We start from the raw sequence: 20,414 nt of genomic DNA, 5'->3' as shown, positions 1-20,414 counted from the left end.
CCTTCATGTTCAAAAGTAAGTACAGCATAAAAGCTTTGAAAAGGAGAAAGAAAAAAACTATGAAGAGTAGTAGTGACCTTACACCAAACAGTTTCATATCAAATGCTCAAGCATTGTTTTCAAGAAAATGACCCAAGAGAGTTGATTTGATCTCTCTCTTCTTCAACTCCTGCAGATACTCAGCTTAAGAGCTTAGAGAAGCTTGAGTTATGGTAAGCCTTATGTTACATACCTTTATCTTTTCTTCTGAATGTGAGTACTGAAAAGCTTGCTTTGATGAATGATGTTAAGGGGACTCCTGTAAACATCACACTTGGGTCACATGTCTGGGTAGAGGATCCAGAACATGCATGGACTAATGGAGAAGTGACAGAGATCAAAGGCACTAATGCAACAATACTCACTGCAGATGAAAAAACAGTAAGAAGATACTTTTCATTTTCTTATAAAAACCACTTTCAAGCTAAAGTATAGATTTGATATTTACAGATTGTAGCTAGTATCTCTAGCCTCTATCCAAAGGATACAGAGGCACCACCTGCAGGAGTTGATGACATGACTAAACTAGCTTACCTCCACGAGCCAGGGGTCCTCCACAATCTTGCTTGCCGGTTTTCACTAAATGAGATATACGTCAGTAATCTTAAAAACATTCCATTCATCAAAACGTTTTTGAAATTATCTAATTGCAAACTTCTTGACTAAGGCAGACTTACACCGGAAACATCTTGATTGCTGTGAATCCATTCCAAAGACTTCCTCATTTGTACAGCGTCCATATGATGGAGCAATATAAAGGAGCTGCGTTTGGAGAGCTAAGCCCTCATCTGTTTGCTGTTGCAGACACTAGTTACAGGTATAACAAGTTTTTAATCACTGAGTAGAGAACTTACTGTATTAGCTAAAGCTTTTCATGTATGCCAGGGCGATGATAAATGAGGCAAAGAGCCAGTCTATTTTGGTTAGTGGAGAGAGTGGAGCTGGGAAGACAGAGACAACCAAAATGCTTATGAGATATCTTGCATTCATGGGAGGTAGATCAGATACAGAAGGGAGAAGTGTTGAACAACAAGTCTTAGAGGTGAATTTACTTGCTTTTTTTATGAGAGCAGACTCCTCCCAACGGAAATCGAACCTATAACCTCTTAGACCTATACTACGTGATCCAAGAGTTTTAGCCACTAAGCCAACTCCTCGTTGGTTACTTCCTCTAGTTTTATTGTCTTCATCAAACAATAATGCTTCCAGCATTCTAAACTGTTCTGCTTTTCAGTCTAATCCAGTGTTGGAAGCCTTTGGAAACGCCAAAACTGTGAAGAACAACAACTCAAGGTGTTAGCTTATTCACACTTACCTTTGGACATAACTCTTACCATCTTATGTTTTGGACTGTTTGTAACTCTCTGTGTTTCTTCTAACAGTCGTTTTGGAAAATTTGTTGAGATCCAATTTGACAAGCGTGGGAAAATCTCTGGAGCTGCAATCAGAACTTATCTTCTAGAACGGTCACGTGTTTGCCAAGTCTCAGACCCTGAGAGGAACTATCACTGCTTCTACATGCTATGTGCAGCACCACCTGAGGTAAAAAAAGATCAGTAACAATCCTGAAAGCAAGATTGAAAAAAAAAACTTAGCAATAAGTTTTTTTTTTCAGGAAGTCAAGAAGTTCAAGCTAGGTGATCCAAGGACGTTTCACTATCTGAATCAGACAAACTGCTATGAGGTTTCTAACGTAGATGATGCAAGGGAGTATTTAGAGACCAGAAATGCCATGGACATTGTTGGTATTGGACAAGAGTCACAGGTTCGTCTCATGACTCTTTATAAGGATCAAAAATGATGATGAGAAGTTTCAAAATGCTGACCAGAAACTTCAACTTTTAAGGATGCCATATTCCGCGTTGTAGCTGCCATCCTCCACCTTGGAAATGTAAATTTTGTCAAAGGAGAAGACGCAGATTCTTCAAAACTCAGGGATGATAAGTCAAGATATCATCTTCAGACAGCAGCAGAACTACTCATGTATCTTCTTTGACTAGTGATCCTTAACATTAGACCTTTCTGCACAGTTTCAATGGCAATGCTGACAGATAAATCCACTTGACGCAGGTGCAATGAGAAGATGCTTGAGGATTCACTCTGCAAGCGTGTAATTGTTACTCCTGATGGTAACATTACAAAGCCACTTGATCCTGAATCAGCAGCCTTGAACCGTGATGCTTTAGCCAAGACAGTATACTCCAGGTTGTTTGACTGGTGAGTAAATACAACTCCTGAAACAGGAAAATGAATAGTTTGACATTTTAATAGAAACCAAATAGACATCACAGGAGGGACAGAACACACCTTTAACATGGTTTTCCTTCAGGACAAATGTCTAGATAAACAGTTTTTCAGTTTGAGAAATCTCCAACAGTGACATGTGTTCAACTCAATTTTATGGCAGGATTGTGGACAAGATCAACAGCTCAATAGGTCAAGACCCCAATGCTACAAGCTTGATCGGAGTCCTTGATATTTATGGTTTTGAAAGCTTCAAGATCAACAGGTAAACCAGACAGAAATGATGTGCACACATACAACTTAAAATCTAAAACCACTATACCTTGATAGTTTTGAGCAGCTATGCATCAATCTCACAAATGAGAAATTGCAACAGCACTTCAACCAGGTAAGATATAAAATCACCTATAACCAATTCACATTGCAATAAACGTTTTACATGGAAACATTCTTTTTCTATGCAGCATGTGTTCAAGATGGAGCAAGAGGAGTACACAAGGGAGGAAATAGACTGGAGCTATGTTGAATTTGTTGACAACCAAGACGTCTTAGATCTTATTGAGAAGGTATACACTATTTGAAACTAACATCCTCTTGTAATAAACAAAGGAAACAGTCAATGACATCTTCTTAATTTCTTGCAGAAACCAGGAGGCATAATTGCTTTACTCGATGAAGCATGGTAAGTGTATCAGAATCCATAGTAATAACTAGAACTGGTATCCTCTTGTAGTAACCTTATATTCTTGCAGCATGTTTCCCAAGTCGACCCATGAGACGTTTGCACAGAAGATGTATCAAACATATAAAGGACACAAGCGTTTCAGCAAACCTAAGCTTGCCAGAACAGCCTTCACTGTCAACCACTATGCAGGAGATGTGAGACAAATACAATTTTAGACGCTAAGCTAGAAGTAACTAAAGTAGCTAGTTACTGACCATGATTTTATGCCTCAGGTTACTTACTCAGCAGAGTTTTTTCTCGACAAGAACAAGGACTATGTTGTGGCAGAACATCAAGCTTTGTTAGATGCATCTAAGTGCTCTTTTGTAGCCAATTTGTTTCCACCATTACCAGAAGACGCATCAAAGCAGTCCAAGTTTTCATCAATTGGGACACGTTTCAAGGTAAGCCAATATAAAACATAACCATTTACACATTTCTCAAGATCTTTATTCCGGACATAACCTACCCTCCAGCAACAACTCCAAGCTCTGATGGAGACGCTGAACACAACAGAGCCTCATTATATTAGATGTGTGAAGCCAAATACAGTTCTAAAGCCATCGATTTTTGAGAATGACACCGTTCTAAACCAACTAAGATGTGGAGTAAGCAAACCTAAATTCTCAGGTTTACTATTTGAACAAGTTCAAAAGGTTTATGCTTATAGCCAATCTTCGTGAGTGAACAGGGTGTACTGGAAGCTATAAGAATCAGTTGTGCTGGTTATCCAACAAAACGAGCATTTGATGAATTTCTTGATCGTTTTGTGATGCTAGCAACACACGTACCAGAAGGGTATTAAAAATACACTTAACACTATCTAGAAAGAAGACAGATTATTACTCTCCTGAACCAATCATCACTCAGAAAACTGCATTTTTGTATTGACAGATCTGATGAAAAGGCTGCCTGTGCATCAATATGTGACAAAATGGGCTTAAAGGGCTACCAGGTATGTCAGGCTCAGGGTACATGCATTTCAAAATGAACTCATCCAGTAGCAGTTCAACCTAAACTTTGCATTCTGATTTGTTGTGTTCAGATAGGGAAAACAAAGATATTTCTTAGGGCTGGCCAGATGGCTGAACTAGATGCGCGAAGAACCGAGGTTTTGGCTGGTGCCACTAGACTCATCCAGAGGCAGATCAGAACTTATCTGACAAGAAAAGAGTTCCTTGGGCAGAAAAAGGCTACAATTTTTGTTCAGAAACTTTTGAGAGGTTTAATTCTTTGACACTCCTTGCACAACACAAAGCTATGAAAATATAGAACTGTTATACCAATAAGAGCACTGGTATATGATAATATAATGTCATAAACTGATCCAAATTCAGCCAGGACACAACGTTCTCTAAACTAACTTTTATGTCATGTTCTGTTGCTTATATAGCACAACTTGCACGCAAGTTATATCAAAACATGCGAAGGGAAGCTGCTTCAATTTGTATTCAAAAGAACACTCGTGCTCATAGAGCAAGAATATGCTACACTAACCTACAGGCATCAGCAACAGTTATTCAGACTGGTTTACGGGCTATGGATGCTCGAAACAAACATAGACACAGAAGAAGAACAAAGGCTGCAATTATTGTTCAGGTAATAGATTTTGACTAGTTGATCTCAAATCTTGTTAGGTTCAATATGATTTTGATATATACTTTTATGAATATTCTTACTGATATACTTTTTAACAGAGGGAATGGAGAAGACACCAAGCTCATGAAGCTTATAACCAGTACAGAAAATCAACATTGGCATTACAATGTCTGTGGAGAGCTAAAGTAGCTCGAAAAGAGCTCAAAAAGCTCAAATTGGTAAGTTTCATTAATAAGAATCAATCTACTCACGCATACTTCAGTCTAAGTTACTAAGAAACAATTCTTTCAAACAAAGGCTGCAAGAGAAACTGGGGCACTCAAGGAAGCCAAAGACAAGTTAGAGAAGCGTGTGGAAGAGCTAACCTGGCGTCTCGAATTAGAGAAACATCAAAAGGTGATATTCAATGAACTAAAAAACATAGAGTTTTTTGTGTATAGTGGTCATAATTCAAAAAAAAAATGTTCATTAGGTTGATCTTGAAGAAGCTAAAGCACAAGAGATTGCAAACCTACAAAATGCTTTCACTGATTTGCAAGAGAAGCTAGATGAAGCCCATGCTGCAATCATACAAGAGAAAGAAGCAGCAAAACTAGCCATTGAACAAGCTCCACCAGTCATCAAAGAGGTTCCAGTTGTAGACAACACTCAACTGGAATTACTGACCAGTCAAAACAATGAGCTGGAGGTAATTTTTTTTGAGCTACAAGTTCAACCAACTTGCAGATAATTGCCTCATACAATATCTTTCAAAATACAGGTTGAGGTTGATAAATTAAAAGGAAAACTTGAGGAGTTTGAAGCAGTATGTTCTGAACTTGAGAGATATAACAAGGCAAGTCTAACTGAAGCAGAAGATGCAAAAGCAAAGGCCATTCAACTTCAAGAGGTCATTGAAAGGTATTCGATATAGTCAGTTTCTTGAGGCATTGAAATCATAAATCTTTTTTACAGTCAGAGTTCATGAGTATTGTTGGTAAATTTCCAGATTACAAACGAACCAGTCAAACCTTGAATCTGAAAATCAGGTCTTGCGCCAGCAGGCTTTGACTGCTTCAACAAGCGCGGTAGAGCCTGAAGAGTTAAACAGGTACTGGCTTGTGAGCTGAATATCAACACATATCTGAAAAACAAATCCATATAACATCATCACTTATTTAAAAAACAAACTCTTATCAGCCTGAAGGACAGGATTGCAATTCTAGAGTCAGAAAATGAAACTCTTCGAAGACAAGCACCTGCTGTAGAGAACACAGTGCCTAATGAAGCAGTTTTTGAATCTGCAAAGGTGCATAACTTCTGTCAACATATAATTATTTTAGTTTAATAAAAAAGTATAACAATTGCATTAATGTAATATAACTATGCAGGATCTTGAAAATGGACATCAAACAGAAGAGATTCAGGCAACAAAAGTAAGTTATCTTGCTAGCACAAGATAAGAAACAGTACTCTACAGTTCATCATCTCTTGTTATTTGTTACAGGAGCCAAGGACTCCAGTCACTGTGTTAGCAAAACAAAGCTCTTTAACAGATAGGCAAAAGGTAACATTTGTACTTAAGATTCATAAGTTCATTACAGAAGAGTTTAAAAAGAGTATTACTGGACAGGAGAGCCATGATGTTCTGCTGACATGCCTCACCGACGAAAGAAGGTTTGATAACGGAAGATCTGTGGCAGCCTGGATAATTTACAAGACACTACTTCAATGGAGATCATTTGAACTGGAGAAAACAAATATATTTGATAGGGTTGTTCATAAAATCAGATCATCCATTGAGGTAATAAAGTAGTAACATCCTTCAACCTTGTGAAACCAAAACTTTATATTCAAGTTGTACTAACTTTGGTTCTTCCAGAAGAGCCAAGATGACACAAGGGAACTAACTTATTGGCTCACAACAAGCTCTACCCTCCTATATCTTCTACAATCTACACTCAAGTTCAGCAATACAAATAACTCTGCTTCAAGACGTAACAGATCATCCCAGACTACACTATTTGGGAGACTTGTGCAAGTAAGCTTCTTAAAAGTGAACCTCTAATTTGTATGAGACTTAGTAACTGTTGCATGTAACAACATTGTAGGGAATGCAATCATCTTCAGTGGGTTTGGAAACATCCAGTGGTTACAGTGGGATGGTTGGAATATCAAATGACCAAGCCATGGTTGAAGCTAAATACCCAGCGTTACTATTCAAGCAACACTTAGCCGCATACGTTGAGAAAACATATGGAATGATCCGAGATAGCTTGAAGAAAGAGATAAACCCGTTACTAAATCTCTGTATCCATGTTAGTAAATTCATTCATTCATTCATCAAGTTACTATGGAACATATGTTAGTGATTTGATGTTCATGTATGTTATGAATGTGTAATATGTGAGATGTAACAGGCACCAAGACCGATGAGAGCCAGGACATTGCGAGACGTGACTAAAGGCAGCCACTTGAACACAACTGCCAAGCAACAAGCATCATATGTACAATGGAAGAACATCACTGAAAAGCTTGAACATACACTGACCTTGATGGCAGAGAATCATGTAAGAGAACACATTTTCGGAGATCTATAATTTGTTATTTTTCCTGTTTCTTGACTTGAGTCTTAATGATGATTTCAGGTCCCATCTATGATCACAAGAAAACTCTTCCATCAGGTTTTCTCGTACATAAATGTGCAGCTTTTTAACAGGTACATTACATATTGCATAGGACAAGTAGCTAAAACATCATGTTAAGACGTCGGTTGACACGAAGTTTATATCTTCTGGCAGTTTGTTGCTTCGTCGAGAGTGTTGTTCCTTTAGCAATGGAGAATATCTGAAAATGGGCTTGCATGAATTAGAGCAGTGGTGCCTGAAGACAGAAGACGAGGTAGTCTAAAGCATTAGTAACCAAATAATGTCAAGTGCAAAAAACAAGACAGATTAATTGCATAATCATATATATATTGTTGTCTTCTAACAGGCAGCACGGTCACCATGGGATGAACTTCAACACATTAGGCAAGCAGTGAAGTTTCTGGTACAACTCTGAACCATATCTATTGGTGAAAATTCAACTGTTGAAAAAAAATCAGCTTTTCATATACACTATCACTCTCTACAGGTATTGCACCAAAAGACGCAGAAGTCACTAGACGAGATTACAAAAGAGATATGTCCGGTACTAAGCATTCCACAAGTGTATCGAATTGGAACTATGTTTTGGGACGACAAGTATGGAACTCAAGGACTCTCCCCTGAGGTAAGTTAATGTATCAAACCAAACCTGACCAAGTTCAAGAAAAAAACACAATATGGCTATGTTAGACCTAAAACAACAACATGAAGTCATCAGGATTAAACGATTATGTGGTGATAATAGGTGATCAAATTAATGGCGGAAGATTCAATCAACATGACTTACCCTTCTTTCTTGCTAGACGTTAACTCAAGGTATGCTTAAAACAAAACTAATGTCTTGCTTTCATCTCAAGTTATCTCCATAATTACTTGCAAAGCAAGTCACTGTTTCTTCCTGGTATCTTTCAGCATTCCTTTCTCAGTGGAAGATGTTTCACAGTCCTTCCAGGGCGGGACCATTAGCCTCTCCAACGTTGATCCACCGCCGCTTCTCCGGCAGCGATCTGATTTCCACTTCTTGTTCCAGACATTGCCTGAGTAAGGAGGCAGAAAACACCGAATTGTGAAGTCAAAAATATTTATTAAGCCATGATTTTTGCATATATTAGAGAAAGTGAAGCTTTTGTCATTTTCTTTCCATTTGTTTTCTCACAAGAAGCAAGAAAGCTTCTTCTTTTATGATTTTTTTCTTTATTCGTTGGTTTGTATTTTTTGTTATTTTTATTTTTGCTTTTATTCTTTATAATTTACATGTGTGTATAGCCAAGTTGAGATTCAAATGATACATGCATGCTGTGCTCTTTCTTTTTGGCCAAATGATACATGGATGTACTGAACACTATTGTATGTTAATGAGATTGGATTTTGTGACATTTTGGATTTAAAAATATATATATTCTAAAACTAGTCTTTTATTTGGTCTATATACTTTGGATTTAAGGACAGTTCTCTTTCAGATCCTATCGAAATTAATATTCATCTATTTTTTTTTCAGTTTAATCAAATTGATACATGAATAATGAGAAAAGACGAATATAAAACAGATACTCAAATAATATATGTATAAAACTAGTTTTAAAATATATAAAATTATTCAATTTTTTTCTAAACTAACTGAAATTCATCCATTTTCAGTAACACATCCCAGATAGTAATTTTAGATGTTGTATTCAACTGATATTATTTGGGGTTTCTCCAAAATGGGCATTTGTAGTAGGAATAAACTAATTTGAGGCACCATAAGGATATTAAAATACTGAGCGTATTCAATAAAGAAAGACGCTAATTTTGAGGGATTCGTTATTCTAAGTGGTTATTCCTTTTGGGGTAAGGAAAAGCTTTTTATTCTCAATTCTTGGGTTCAAGAATTCCTATATAATTTAAGTGAATTGAGCCAGAATTCATTAAAAAATTCTATTAAAAGAAATCATTGCTTCATCTAGTATTTTAATTTAATATATCATTTAGTTATAAGTTTACTAGATTGAAAATTTATGACATTAAAAAAACTATAGATCCTATGTCACATTCAGTAAAAATTTATGATACCTGTATAGGATGTACTCAGTGTGTCCGAGCATGTCCTACAGACGTATTAGAAATGATACCTTGGGATGGATGTAAAGCTAAGCAAATAGCTTCTGCCCCAAGAACCGAGGATTGTGTTGGTTGTAAGAGATGTGAATCTGCCTGTCCAACGGATTTTTTGAGCGTTCGAGTTTATTTATGGCATGAAACAACTCGAAGCATGGGTCTAGCTTATTAATACGTTACCGAAAACCTGATTTGAATAAAATGTATTCCAAATTTATTCAAATCAGGTTTTCGGTAACGTATTAATAAGCTAGACCCATGCTTCGAGTTGTTTCATGCCATAAATAAACTCGAACGCTCAAAAAATCCGTTGGACAGGCAGATTCACATCTCTTACAACCAACACAATCCTCGGTTCTTGGGGCAGAAGCTATTTGCTTAGCTTTACATCCATCCCAAGGTATCATTTCTAATACGTCTGTAGGACATGCTCGGACACACTGAGTACATCCTATACAGGTATCATAAATTTTTACTGAATGTGACATAGGATCTATAGTTTTTTTAATGTCATAAATAATTAATATATTTGAGAGCAAACTCACTAAATGAGTGAGAGGGTTCTACCCAAACTAAAACCCAGTCTGTTAAAAACCATAGCAACAGAGCCTTCAACGTTTCTCCGATTGAAGTAAGAAGATGGAGTCCGTAGTTCCACTACGGCGGTGCTTCTGCCTCAGTCCGCCGGAGCTACGCCACCGCATCGTTTACCAAAGTCGCCGCCATCTCCATCTCCCTGTCTCCTCATCCTCCAATTCCTTCGCAGCAGGTCGCTTCTACCTCACTCCCTATTTCTCTTCTTTGTTTCGTATTCACCCTTACACGCTCTTTGTTCCATCTCCAGGGATACTGCTTATCCCTGATAAGATGAACCGGTTTCTATCTCCAGTCGCGAAGAGGGCTTCCTTGAATCGCCTGGTTAGCTCTTCATTTCCTAAAACATGGATTAGTCAGATAATTAGGTTTAAAAATGATTACTTTTAGTGTTTGCTTTTATAAATTTTGAGTCTTTTTATTTGTATTTGCGAGTCATGATAGTGTTAAAGGTTTTGGATAAGGTTGCTGAACAAACTTGTATGTTGTTTCTTATTGTTTTAGAACTCGTCTGTCATTGGTAACTCGGATGAAGAGGAGGAAGAAGAAGATGATGATTTGGATTGGGAGGCAGAGTTTCTTGGGGAGATTGATCCGTTGGAGGTTCAACCTCCAAAGAAGAGGAAGAAGCAAGCTAAGTCGAAAGCGCTTGATGACACTGAAGGGATGGATTGGTGTGTAAGGGCTAGGAAAATTGCACTTCAGTCTATTGAAGCTAGAGGATTGTCTTCTAGAATGGCGGAGGTGATGCCTCTCAAGAAGAAGAAGAAGAAACAGATCAAGAAAGACAAGGTTAAAAGTAAAACCGTTCCCGAAGATGATTTCGATTCAGATGACGAAGGTCTGGAGTTTTTAGACCGATCCGTGGAGGAGGACAAGATGGGGGAGCTGCGGAAGAGAGTTAGCTCGTTAGCTGGTGGGATGTTTGAGGAAAAGAAAGAGAAGACGAGGGAGCAGTTAGTCCAGAGGCTATCTCAGTTCACAGGACCTTCTGATCGTATGAAGGAGATCAACCTGAACAAAGCTATAACAGAAGCGCAAACAGCTGAAGAGGTACTTGAAGTAACAGCCGAGACAATCATGGCTGTTGCCAAAGGTTTAACCCCATCGCCATTGTCTCCCTTAAACATCGCTACTGCACTCCACCGGATTGCCAAGAACATGGAGAAAGTTTCGATGATGAGAACTCGTAGGCTTGCGTTTGCTCGGCAAAGAGAGATGTCGATGCTTGTTGCTCTTGCAATGACATGCCTGCCTGAATGTTCAGCTCAGGGCGTCTCTAACATTGCTTGGGCATTGTCCAAAATCGGGGGTGAACTGCTTTATCTTACAGAGATGGATAGAGTCGCGGAAGTTGCAACGTGTAAGGTTGAGAAGTTTAATTCTCAGAATGTTGCTAATATCGCAGGTGCCTTTGCTTCCATGAGGCATTCTGCTCCGGAACTCTTTGCGGAGTTGTCAAAGAGAGCAGCTACTATTATCGTCACCTTTAAAGGCCAAGAGATTGCTCAGCTGCTGTGGTCATTCGCCTCGCTTTATGAGCCAGCTGGTCCTATGCTTGATTCTTTGGACAGTGCTTTCAAAGGTAGTGACCAGTTCAAGTGCTGCTTAACGAAAGAAACATCAAACTATGATGAAGTAAGCGACGGTGCTTCAGGATCTCCAGCGCTCAGCTTTAACAGGGACCAGCTTGGAAACATAGCATGGTCTTATGCTGTTCTTGGACAAGTGGAGCGACCTTTCTTTGCTAATATATGGAATATCTTAACCACTTTGGAAGAGCAGAGGCTTTCGGAACAGTACAGGGAAGACGTCATGTTTGCTTCTCAGGTGTATCTCGTGAATCAGTGCTTGAAGCTTGAGTATCCCCACCTTGAGTTGTCACTATGGCATGAGCTCGAAGAGAAAATAACCCGTGCAGGAAAGACCAAAAGGTTCAATCAGAAGATAACCTCATCTTTTCAGAAAGAAGTTGGACGCCTTCTGATAAGTACAGGACTTGATTGGGCTAAAGAACATGACGTGGATGGCTACACTGTGGATGTTGCTCTGGTCGAGAAGAAAGTTGCTTTAGAAATCGATGGGCCAACTCATTTCTCAAGAAACACCGGTATGTGACATCACTCTGTTCCTTTAATAATCTTGTTGTTTAGTGGAGCCAACCCAAACTGATTGATCATTTCGACTTTTGTGTCTATTCTCTATACAGGACTACCGTTAGGGCATACAATGCTGAAGCGGCGATATGTTACTGCTGCTGGATGGAAGGTGGTATCCTTGTCTCTTCAAGAGGTTAGTTTGAAACATTAAAACACCCCAAATTTAAAATAGTCTTACTAGGATGATGAGAATCATGTAGACATTGTTCTCCAGTTCAAGGGTAAACAGTTCACATGTTCTTGCTTTGACAGAGAAAAACTTCATTGATAATGTTTGTCCATCTCAGTTACTACATCTCAACATGTGTTTGACTTTGTTTGTTATTATTTTTTTAGTGGGAAGAACATGAAGGAAGTCATGAACAGCTAGAATATCTGAGGGAGATTCTCAACGGCTGCTTATAGAGAAGGTACGTAAGACATTGTTATATCATGGTTGTTAATTAATGTGCTCGATTCCTTCATGTATATAGCTAAAGCTTATTGTATCTGTTTGATGACTTAATGTTGAGGCAAGAAAACATAATTAAAAGCATTTAAATTATACATCTTCATCACAAGCTTCTGCCAAGCAAACACTATTGTGTTCCTAGTTATTTGAATTTCTCATGGGACAGGAAATATAGAATACACATTTTGAAGCAAACGATATATCACAGAGAGACACTAGTGTTTGATCTGGGACAGCATAGTCCTGACATCTTTGCTGTTCGGCCTCTGTTTCGGATCATCCAAAGTACAGTAACAAGCGATTTTCAGAACCAGAAGCATCTGTTCATCGAACCCTTGTTCCATCAGCTTCGGATCAATAGCAAGGCTTGGATTCTCCGATGTCACCATGTTCCTCATCCACTTTATCAGACTCAACTCGTCAGTAGTCTGGAAAAACACATCCGAAGGAAGCTTCCCAATCACAAGAACCCCAAGAATCACTCCAAAGCTATAGATATCACATTTGTCCGTGAACTTGAGAGTTTGATGATACTCTGACGCTATGTATCCCACGGTACCTGCAAGCTTCGACGCGGTGATGTGGGTGACTGCATCAGGCATTACCTTCGCCAGCCCGAAATCCGAAATCCTAGCCTCCATGTCATCGTCGAGAAGAATATTCGCTGGCTTCAAGTCTCGGTGAATGATTGCTGGTTTGTGATCCATGTGAAGGTACTCAAGCCCTGCAGCTATACCTACAGCAATCTTGTGCCTCGCTGGCCACATCAACTCTCTGTTTCCAGCTGCCACATCGGTCAGTATATCATGCAAACTACCGTTCTTCATGTACTCGTAGACTAGGTAGTGGCACTCGGGTTGCGCAACGTGTGCTAACAACGGGAGAAGATTCCTGTGCCTGATGTGTCCCACCGTGGCGATCTCTGATCTGATTTGCCTCATGTGCCTGTTCAGAATCCTGGACTCTTCATCTACAAGTTCGCCGGCTTCTTTAGACGGTTGCGTCACTTTCTTCACAGCGATGATCTTCCCGTTGCCATTAGGTAGCTCAGCTTTGAAGACTTCTCCGCAGCCTCCTCTTCCAATGATCTCCAGAGAGGCTAACGCTTCTTCGTTCTCCAAGAAGGCTAAATCTTCAGCTTTCTTGATCATTGGACTGAATAGGGTAGGACCTGATGGCTTCTCTGGTCCTCTTATTGCTCGAAGGACCAGTCTGAATATAACAGAGAAGACAAAGCCAGAGAGTGTTCCTCCTATGCCACCGACTAAGAACCCTAAGATCCATGCCAGTACTTTCTTCTTCTTGTTCTTCTTCTTCTTCGTCTTCTTTTTATCATGCTCTGAAGTTGCTTTTGATGTGTTGGTGGTGTTGTTGTTGTTGGCTTTCTTGGTGGAGTTTTGAGTTTCAGCGAGAATGTGTCTCGTTTGGTGTAGAGAAGATGTCTGAATCTTGGTTTTGATTTTGCTCATAACCGGAACCGGACCTTCCAAAAACCGGTTTTCAGAAAAGTCAAAGAACCGGAGATTGTGGAAAGAGTCAACTCCTTGTGGGATCTTGCCTGAGAAGAGATTGTTTGAAACCGAGAGACTCTCCAGGTTGCTCAAGTTCTTCAAGAAGTTCAAGTTCCCGGAGAACTTGTTCGAAGAAAGATCAAGAATCCGAAGACGGATCAAGCGTGAGAAGTTCCCCGGAATCTGACCGGAGAACTTGTTGTTTCTTACATCAAGTACTTCGAGTTTCTTGCAGCTCAAGACATCAACGGGAAGACCGTTGACTAATTTGTTGTTGGACAAAATGAGTTCCTTTAGCTCTGATAACTTTCCGATAACCGGCGAGATGGTCCCCGACAAGGTCCTGGATCGGTAGACGAGTCTCGTGACACGGAGGACGTATTCTCCGGTGGCGGAGGAGGAGAGCCTTCTCTCGCAGAAAACTCCTCCGCGGCCGCAGGGGTTAACACCACTGGACAAAGAGCGTTGACTGTTGACTCCGAGCTCTGTTTCGATGACTTGAAGAGCTTTGAGATCTGAGGCATCGATGTCGAGCCACTCGGTGGAGGAAGAGACGGAAGGAGAAAGAAGAAGAAGGAGGGAGAGAACGGCGAGGATGAGAGGCCGGAGAAAGAGACCTGTGGGAACAGCCATTCTAATCATTTTAGTCGAAGAGAAAGTTTCTTCTTGTGGGTGTTCTCGGGAGTCTTACTCTGGTTATTTATGGTCAGCAAGTGCCACTAAAATACATAAAGTCTTACAACGTGTTCTATGGTTTTGTTTTTCCTAAATACACTAATTAATATTTTGAAAGTATATATACTCCCAAGTTACAGTCTTTTTGTATTGTTGTTATAGATGTGATTTTTATATTTCAATTATCCTAAATATTTGTTAAAATATATACTGTTGTTGCCAAAAAAAAAAAAATATACAGTTAAAAGTGTATGTACGTCGTGTTTAAAGTACCTCATCCCATCCCAGATTGATATAAAAGTTACATGATTGTTGGTAAATAAAAATAAATTTTATTTTTACTATAATTTAAATTCAGAGTGAATAATATAAAATGTGAAAATATGAATATCAAATTTAAATTCTATTAATATTTTTTTAAAAATATACGGTTTGGAGTTCATATATGCCGTGTTTAAGAGGTCACAGTTGTAGATTGATATGAAAAACTACATGATTATTGCTAACTGCAATTAATTTATATAAAGTTATATGATAGTCTTCTATCATAAATAATTTATATGAATTATGTTCTCATAGTTTGGTTAACTAAATTTTTGTATTTTTAATTTAGTTGTTTGTTATAGAAACAATTGAGTATGAATGTATGATATGTCTCGACATCAGATTGGGGTCCAGAACTAAAATCAAGATCCAACTCATAAATCTGTAACGAGAATGGCTACTCGGTTTGTAAAGTGTATCATTAAGTTTTTTTTTTTTTTTGAACAACCATTAAGTTTTTGTAAGTTTATAAAAAAAAAAAAGCTACTCGAGAATGGCTACTCGGTTTGTAAATTCTCCAAATCAAAAAAAAAAATTCCAAATCATTGACAGTAAGAAAATGTGAATGTAGCTGGTCGCAATAATATGTGCACCCAAAAAAAAGCTGGTCGCAATTATTTTACACGACTCTGTGTATTGACTTGACTATGTAAGCGTTGATAAGTCAAAGTCTACGCTGCGGGTTCCACACAGTGGGAATGCCACCTTTTTCTCCACGTTTGAACTTTATTGTTATGTTCCACACATTTTATGATTATCGTTTCAGTCGGTCTTTTAGGGGATTTATGTCTATCAGTTCGTTGTCGTAATAAAGATTCCGAACGGTGAGAGTTGAATAAGTCGTGCGAAGGAGACTGACAAAAGATGAAGATAAACAACCGGAGGAGATGCAAAATATGTAATTAATGAAACAAATCCATATTAGGCAAACTACTTGAATTTGATTATAGCGAGGAGGATCGCCACCTGGAACGGACATCACTTTGTTCGTATGTTTGTTATGTCAGTAACATACATTCTTGGCTATGTGACTATACTAGGAATCAAAAGAATTTTCTTTCTGTATATATATTGTTTGCGAGAGAGAGAGAGCCAAGACTTTATTTTCCTTTCATCCGGGCAAAAGCTGCCCCTAATCACATCCTTCAGTTTTTTTATCTATACTATTATTTGTGAAATAATTATTCGTGTTTGAACTCTCACATTAAAAATTAGAATGGCTAAATACACTATTATCCTTAATAAATAATTAAATTTATAATATGTGAATAATTTGATATTTATTTTAAAATTTTGAGAACATAAATAATAACTTATATTCTTATTTTTTGAATTAATAAGTTATAAACTAATAAATATTCGTATGGAAATAATACCCACACAGTTTGATCCATATTCTTATAACAATTCCCGGGATGAAAGAAAAAAAAAGTCTTGAGGTTTAAAGAGGCAGTCCTGAGGTTTCCAACTTTCAATTTTTAAGCGATTAGTATATATGAATCATCCGGTTCCAAACCTTCTAAAAGTATAAGTATATATATATATCATTCAGTTCCTAAACCTTATTTTCAGGGCAGTCCTGGGTAAAACCAAATGAGATATTAACATTAAACCTTCCAAATTTTTGAAGAAAATTACATAGATATATGCTCCTAAATTTTTTTAAAACTTCCAAATTGATAACAGAAAATTTAAGTTGAAATATTTTATAAATCGCATATGACCTCCTAAATCTCAGGGTCGGCCTACTTAATTGTTTCAAGTCTTATAAATCTCAGAATAGTTGACAATTAGTTTCTTTTTGGGGTTTCAAATTATGTGTGATTAAAAAAGCTCAAAAATAAAATTATTGGTACAATCAAAGAAAAATGACACAGCAAAAAGTATACTCTCTACTTTTTTCATGATAGAAGATGTTTTGAAAAAAAAATGTTTCAAAATACATAATGTTTTAATATTGTATACTAATTTTAATTTTACTGAAAATTTTGCGACAAGTGATTTTTCATAATTTTAAGATGATTAGTTGAATTAGTTTTAGTTTATATTTTAATCCTACTTTTCAGAAAAATATATGTTTTAATTTTTGTGTCTCCAACCAAAACATCAACTATTTCAGAATAAAAAGAATATATATTTTCTCGGATTTCCAACATAATCTAAATCAGAACAAAGTAAAAATCATCTTCTGGGGAACCAATCACCAAAACAATGCGACTTCTCTTTTAATACATCCTCATATTCTAAAGAGATATGGGAATTTCGTTATATCTGATTTTTTTTTATCTATTCTGAAATTTAGAAAAAAATATTTGGATTTTTCGGATATATTTTCTTTTCAATTTTAAATTAATATATTTGAAATTCTACTAAATTTGGGATGTGACTATTTGGATAAAAAATGTTTTCTAAAAAAATCTACAAACAAACTTCTCTAGTTTATTTTTATTTGTTGTTTGAAGTTCAAAGGGTTCTTTTCTTTTGATTGCTATAATTATGATATATATTTCAGTCCTAAAACAAAATATGTAATTAAATTTTAGTATTTAAATTCATTTAACCTAATTTATTTTTTAAGTTATTCTTTGAAAATTGTGATTTTTATTTACTTTTACTTCGAATCATTTATTTTATAAATCATATAAATGTGGCCGACTGCTATGTTGGCCTTGAAAATGTGCCAAATAATCTGCATTTAAAACCTATCAAACTTAGATTTAGCTGTTTACGTGGCCAATCGACATAAATATCTAATTTTCATTGCGAACGCCCAACTATATTTGACGCTGGTGGACAAACCTCTAAAAGATTAGTTGGCTAGGTCTTGACATCAAAATATCCAAAAAAAAAGTATTTTTGCCAGCTTATAAAATTTTTTTAATTATTAATATACTCCAATAGACAACCAAAAAAAAACTAAACAACAATAATTGTTTTTACATTTGATAATATATTTCCAGAAAACTGAAAAACGTATTCAAAATTATATCCGATGAATAATTGATAAGTCTCAAATTTTGAAACAATTGTTGAAACACAAATAATAATTTGTGAGTGACGTGTCATTTCCTTAGTTGACGTTTTCTTTTGTTATCCCCAAAACCTGACAGTGTTGAGTGTTCTTCTATTAAGGGTTTTACAGAGTTTTTAGGTTTGGGAAGACGAAGAAGAAGAAGAAGAAGAAGAAGAAGAAGAAGAAGAAGAAAGCACAATCAATTACAGTTTTCTCAATTCGAGCTTCAGATTGTTGCCCGTCTCAACTCCAGGTTCTTGAACTGATTCAATTCCATTTCGAAAGACCGTCGCGAGCCTTTTTGATTTGTAGATTATCTTTTAGTTTCTGTGTGTTTTGATTTTTCATCAATCTCTTTCAGAGGGAATGATTCTCCCATACGCGACACGTGTCACTTGCCCTGTTAACGGATTCATCATCCCTTCCCCACTATTTTCCGGCGTCTCTGCTTCTGCCCTTTGCAAAAGAAACGGTTTTGAGGTTTCTTCTTCGAGATATGAGTGTTCTGCCTCGGTGAACATGGTTAGCTCTCTCTCCTCTAATTTTGCTTACATAAGTTCCAAACTAAGCCAATTTGAAACCTTTTGTTTCGCTTAGAAGGTTAATGCTATGAGGTCTAGAAGAAACGTGAAAGCTTTTGGGCTGGTTGATAAACTTGGGAAGAAGTCATGGAGAAACAAAGACAGTGAAGACGATGATGAGGTGAAGAAAGATACCTCTGACAAAAGATCAGCAAGCCTCGATGATCCTGAGGAGAGACGGGAGTGGAGGAAGAAGATAAGAGAGGTGATTGATAGCCACCCTGATGTCGAAGAGGAAGAGATTGACATGGTGGAGAAGAGGAGGAAGATGCAGAAGCTTCTTGCGGATTACCCTCTTGTTGTCAACGAGGAGGATCCTGATTGGCCTGAGGATGCTGATGGTTGGGGGTTTAGCTTCAACCAGTTCTTCAATAAGATCACTATTAAGAACGACAAGAAGGATGATGATGAAGACGATGGTGATGATGATAAGGAGAAGGAGATTGTTTGGCAAGATGATAACTACATACGACCGATTAAAGATCTCACAACTGTTGAATGGGAGGAGGCAGTGTTCAAAGATATCAGTCCTCTCATGGTTCTTGTTCACAACCGTTACAAAAGGTCTGTCTGTGCTCTCTTTGATTGCCTCACACCTGACGTTGACAAAATTTTATGCTTGGTTTTGCTTGTCAAATTGCTACACATTTAGAACTGTTTTGGTAGATTAGGTTCTTATACTTGGTTAGTTTCTATACTCATTATTAGTCATTTGGCTGTTTTGTTTATGGACTTGATTCACTTTAGTGATTAGATGTTTCAGCCTTTACTGTATTTGAAAACAAATATGACTCTCTTCTTTCAATCCCTGACCAATACTGTATTTGGTGTTGAACTTTGACATGAGTATCGGCTAATTTCAGGCCAAAGGAAAACGAAAAATTCAGGGAAGAGCTAGATAAGGCGATTCAGGTCATATGGAACTGTGGACTTCCTTCACCAAGAGTGAGTTTTGCACAAATCTCTTTACTAATTTGTAAAACCATTCTTGGATCTTGCTGTATGTTTTGGTATGTGCTTTAATCCTCCTGTCCTGGGTAATTATTGCTTCCAGTGTGTTGCTGTTGATGCTGTGGTTGAGACAGATCTGGTCTCTGCTCTGCAAGTATCTGTGTTCCCAGAGATCATCTTCACTAAAGCTGGAAAGATATTATACCGTGAGAAAGGTAACGTTTACCATACCTGAAACCAGAGCCTCTAACCTTTTTGTTTGTACTTAGAACAATGTTTTGAATATATTTGCAGGCATTAGAACAGCAGATGAGCTCTCAAAGATCATGGCTTTCTTCTATTACGGAGCTGCAAAGCCACCTTGTTTAAATGGTGTCGACTATTCCCAAGAACAGATTCCTTCAGTTGATTAGTAAGTGTTGATTTAGAGCATAGGCTTTGTGATTATGTAAACTAGTTTCTTCTCTAAAAAATCTGAAGAAAATGTATGAACTTATGAAGAAGAAGTAATCAATCTTTTGAATTTGAAATATCTTTTCTTCTTCTTTCTCAAATTGCTACTATAGAACATTATGAAACTTCTCGTCCGTAAACACTTATTATCCTCTAACGGCGAGTTCTCCACTGAAGGAGTGGCCGTCGTCAACGGCAGAACCGGTGGCGACAGAAGCAACAGGGATGATTACTGTCAACATTATTGTATAATATACTTTACCTAGGTGGAATAACCGCTGACAAAATTTTGACCAGTAGATTGTTTTTTATTTCCTAAGTGAACCACGTAAAAAATGATTAGTTTCTTAATTTATAATCAAACCAGATTTT

At 37.5% G+C, this 20,414-nt stretch overlaps 4 protein-coding genes across 8 annotated transcripts; 3 read left to right on the top strand and 1 right to left on the bottom strand.

Annotated features, from left to right (window-relative positions):
* The first annotated feature begins 35 nt into the window (after positions 1–35).
* Positions 36–8,607, top strand: LOC106335309 (myosin-12). Of its 3 annotated transcripts, XM_013773796.1 has the most exons (39): positions 36–212; positions 292–420; positions 490–633; positions 711–856; positions 925–1,081; positions 1,274–1,332; positions 1,422–1,581; positions 1,655–1,804; positions 1,886–2,022; positions 2,110–2,256; positions 2,447–2,548; positions 2,614–2,671; positions 2,748–2,849; positions 2,928–2,965; positions 3,036–3,162; positions 3,241–3,411; positions 3,484–3,615; positions 3,699–3,805; positions 3,902–3,962; positions 4,053–4,230; positions 4,401–4,606; positions 4,705–4,824; positions 4,904–5,002; positions 5,079–5,294; positions 5,367–5,506; positions 5,595–5,696; positions 5,786–5,894; positions 5,977–6,021; positions 6,093–6,152; positions 6,219–6,389; positions 6,468–6,626; positions 6,697–6,903; positions 7,006–7,155; positions 7,234–7,304; positions 7,387–7,486; positions 7,580–7,636; positions 7,721–7,858; positions 7,979–8,049; positions 8,146–8,607. In XM_013773796.1, the coding sequence occupies exons 1-39, from the start codon at positions 210–212 to the stop codon at positions 8,276–8,278; spliced, it is 4,662 nt and encodes a 1,553-aa protein (XP_013629250.1). In that variant the 5' UTR covers positions 36–209; the 3' UTR covers positions 8,279–8,607. The 3 variants fall into 3 exon arrangements, with proteins under 3 accessions (XP_013629250.1, XP_013629249.1, XP_013629248.1); XM_013773795.1 differs by lacking the exon at positions 36–212 and having other exon boundaries at positions 277–420; positions 6,471–6,626; XM_013773794.1 differs by lacking the exon at positions 36–212 and having other exon boundaries at positions 277–420.
* Positions 8,608–9,846: 1,239 nt separating this feature from the next.
* LOC106334553 lies at positions 9,847–12,643 on the top strand. The gene is made up of 5 exons (XM_013772853.1): positions 9,847–10,099; positions 10,175–10,248; positions 10,429–12,034; positions 12,134–12,216; positions 12,420–12,643. The coding sequence occupies exons 1-5, from the start codon at positions 9,970–9,972 to the stop codon at positions 12,486–12,488; spliced, it is 1,962 nt and encodes a 653-aa protein (XP_013628307.1). The 5' UTR covers positions 9,847–9,969; the 3' UTR covers positions 12,489–12,643.
* On the bottom strand, positions 12,591–14,735 carry LOC106334554 (leucine-rich repeat receptor-like serine/threonine/tyrosine-protein kinase SOBIR1). Its single transcript, XM_013772854.1, has one exon. It carries the CDS (start codon positions 14,685–14,687, stop codon positions 12,750–12,752), a length of 1,938 nt encoding a protein of 645 aa, XP_013628308.1. The 5' UTR covers positions 14,688–14,735; the 3' UTR covers positions 12,591–12,749.
* A 3,402-nt stretch (positions 14,736–18,137) lies between these two features.
* Positions 18,138–20,127, top strand: LOC106329094. 3 transcript variants are annotated; one of them, XM_013767684.1, is made up of 6 exons: positions 18,138–18,310; positions 18,419–18,579; positions 18,658–19,202; positions 19,502–19,583; positions 19,693–19,804; positions 19,884–20,127. In XM_013767684.1, exons 2-6 carry the CDS (start codon positions 18,424–18,426, stop codon positions 20,000–20,002), a joined length of 1,014 nt encoding a protein of 337 aa, XP_013623138.1. In that variant the 5' UTR covers positions 18,138–18,310; positions 18,419–18,423; the 3' UTR covers positions 20,003–20,127. The 3 variants fall into 3 exon arrangements, with proteins under 3 accessions (XP_013623138.1, XP_013623139.1, XP_013623137.1); XM_013767685.1 differs by having other exon boundaries at positions 18,655–19,202; positions 19,724–19,804; positions 19,884–20,045; XM_013767683.1 differs by having other exon boundaries at positions 18,141–18,310; positions 18,655–19,202.
* The last annotated feature ends 287 nt before the right edge of the window (positions 20,128–20,414 follow it).

The sequence above is a fragment of the Brassica oleracea genome, chromosome C3 (genome assembly GCF_000695525.1).
Source record: "Brassica oleracea var. oleracea cultivar TO1000 chromosome C3, BOL, whole genome shotgun sequence".
NCBI classification, from domain to species: domain Eukaryota; kingdom Viridiplantae; phylum Streptophyta; class Magnoliopsida; order Brassicales; family Brassicaceae; genus Brassica; species Brassica oleracea.
This window is presented reverse-complemented; position numbering and strand designations above follow the sequence as displayed.

Bases quoted from the DNA above. Each gene is read 5' to 3' on its own strand.
- LOC106335309 (XM_013773794.1), top strand. From the start codon at position 277: ATGAATGATGTTAAGGGGACTCCTGTAAACATCACACTTGGGTCACAT. The intron at 634-710 runs GTCAGTAATCTT...TGACTAAGGCAG, and splicing joins TTTCACTAAATGAGATATAC to ACTTACACCGGAAACATCTT. The intron at 5,697-5,785 runs GTACTGGCTTGT...AACTCTTATCAG, and splicing joins GAGCCTGAAGAGTTAAACAG to CCTGAAGGACAGGATTGCAA.
- LOC106334553 (XM_013772853.1), top strand. From the start codon at position 9,970: ATGGAGTCCGTAGTTCCACTACGGCGGTGCTTCTGCCTCAGTCCGCCG. The intron at 10,249-10,428 runs GTTAGCTCTTCA...TTATTGTTTTAG, and splicing joins GGGCTTCCTTGAATCGCCTG to AACTCGTCTGTCATTGGTAA. The intron at 12,035-12,133 runs GTATGTGACATC...TTCTCTATACAG, and splicing joins TCATTTCTCAAGAAACACCG to GACTACCGTTAGGGCATACA.
- LOC106334554 (XM_013772854.1), bottom strand. From the start codon at position 14,687: ATGATTAGAATGGCTGTTCCCACAGGTCTCTTTCTCCGGCCTCTCATC.
- LOC106329094 (XM_013767683.1), top strand. From the start codon at position 18,424: ATGATTCTCCCATACGCGACACGTGTCACTTGCCCTGTTAACGGATTC. The intron at 18,580-18,654 runs GTTAGCTCTCTC...TGTTTCGCTTAG, and splicing joins GTTCTGCCTCGGTGAACATG to AAGGTTAATGCTATGAGGTC. The intron at 19,584-19,692 runs GTGAGTTTTGCA...TATTGCTTCCAG, and splicing joins GTGGACTTCCTTCACCAAGA to TGTGTTGCTGTTGATGCTGT.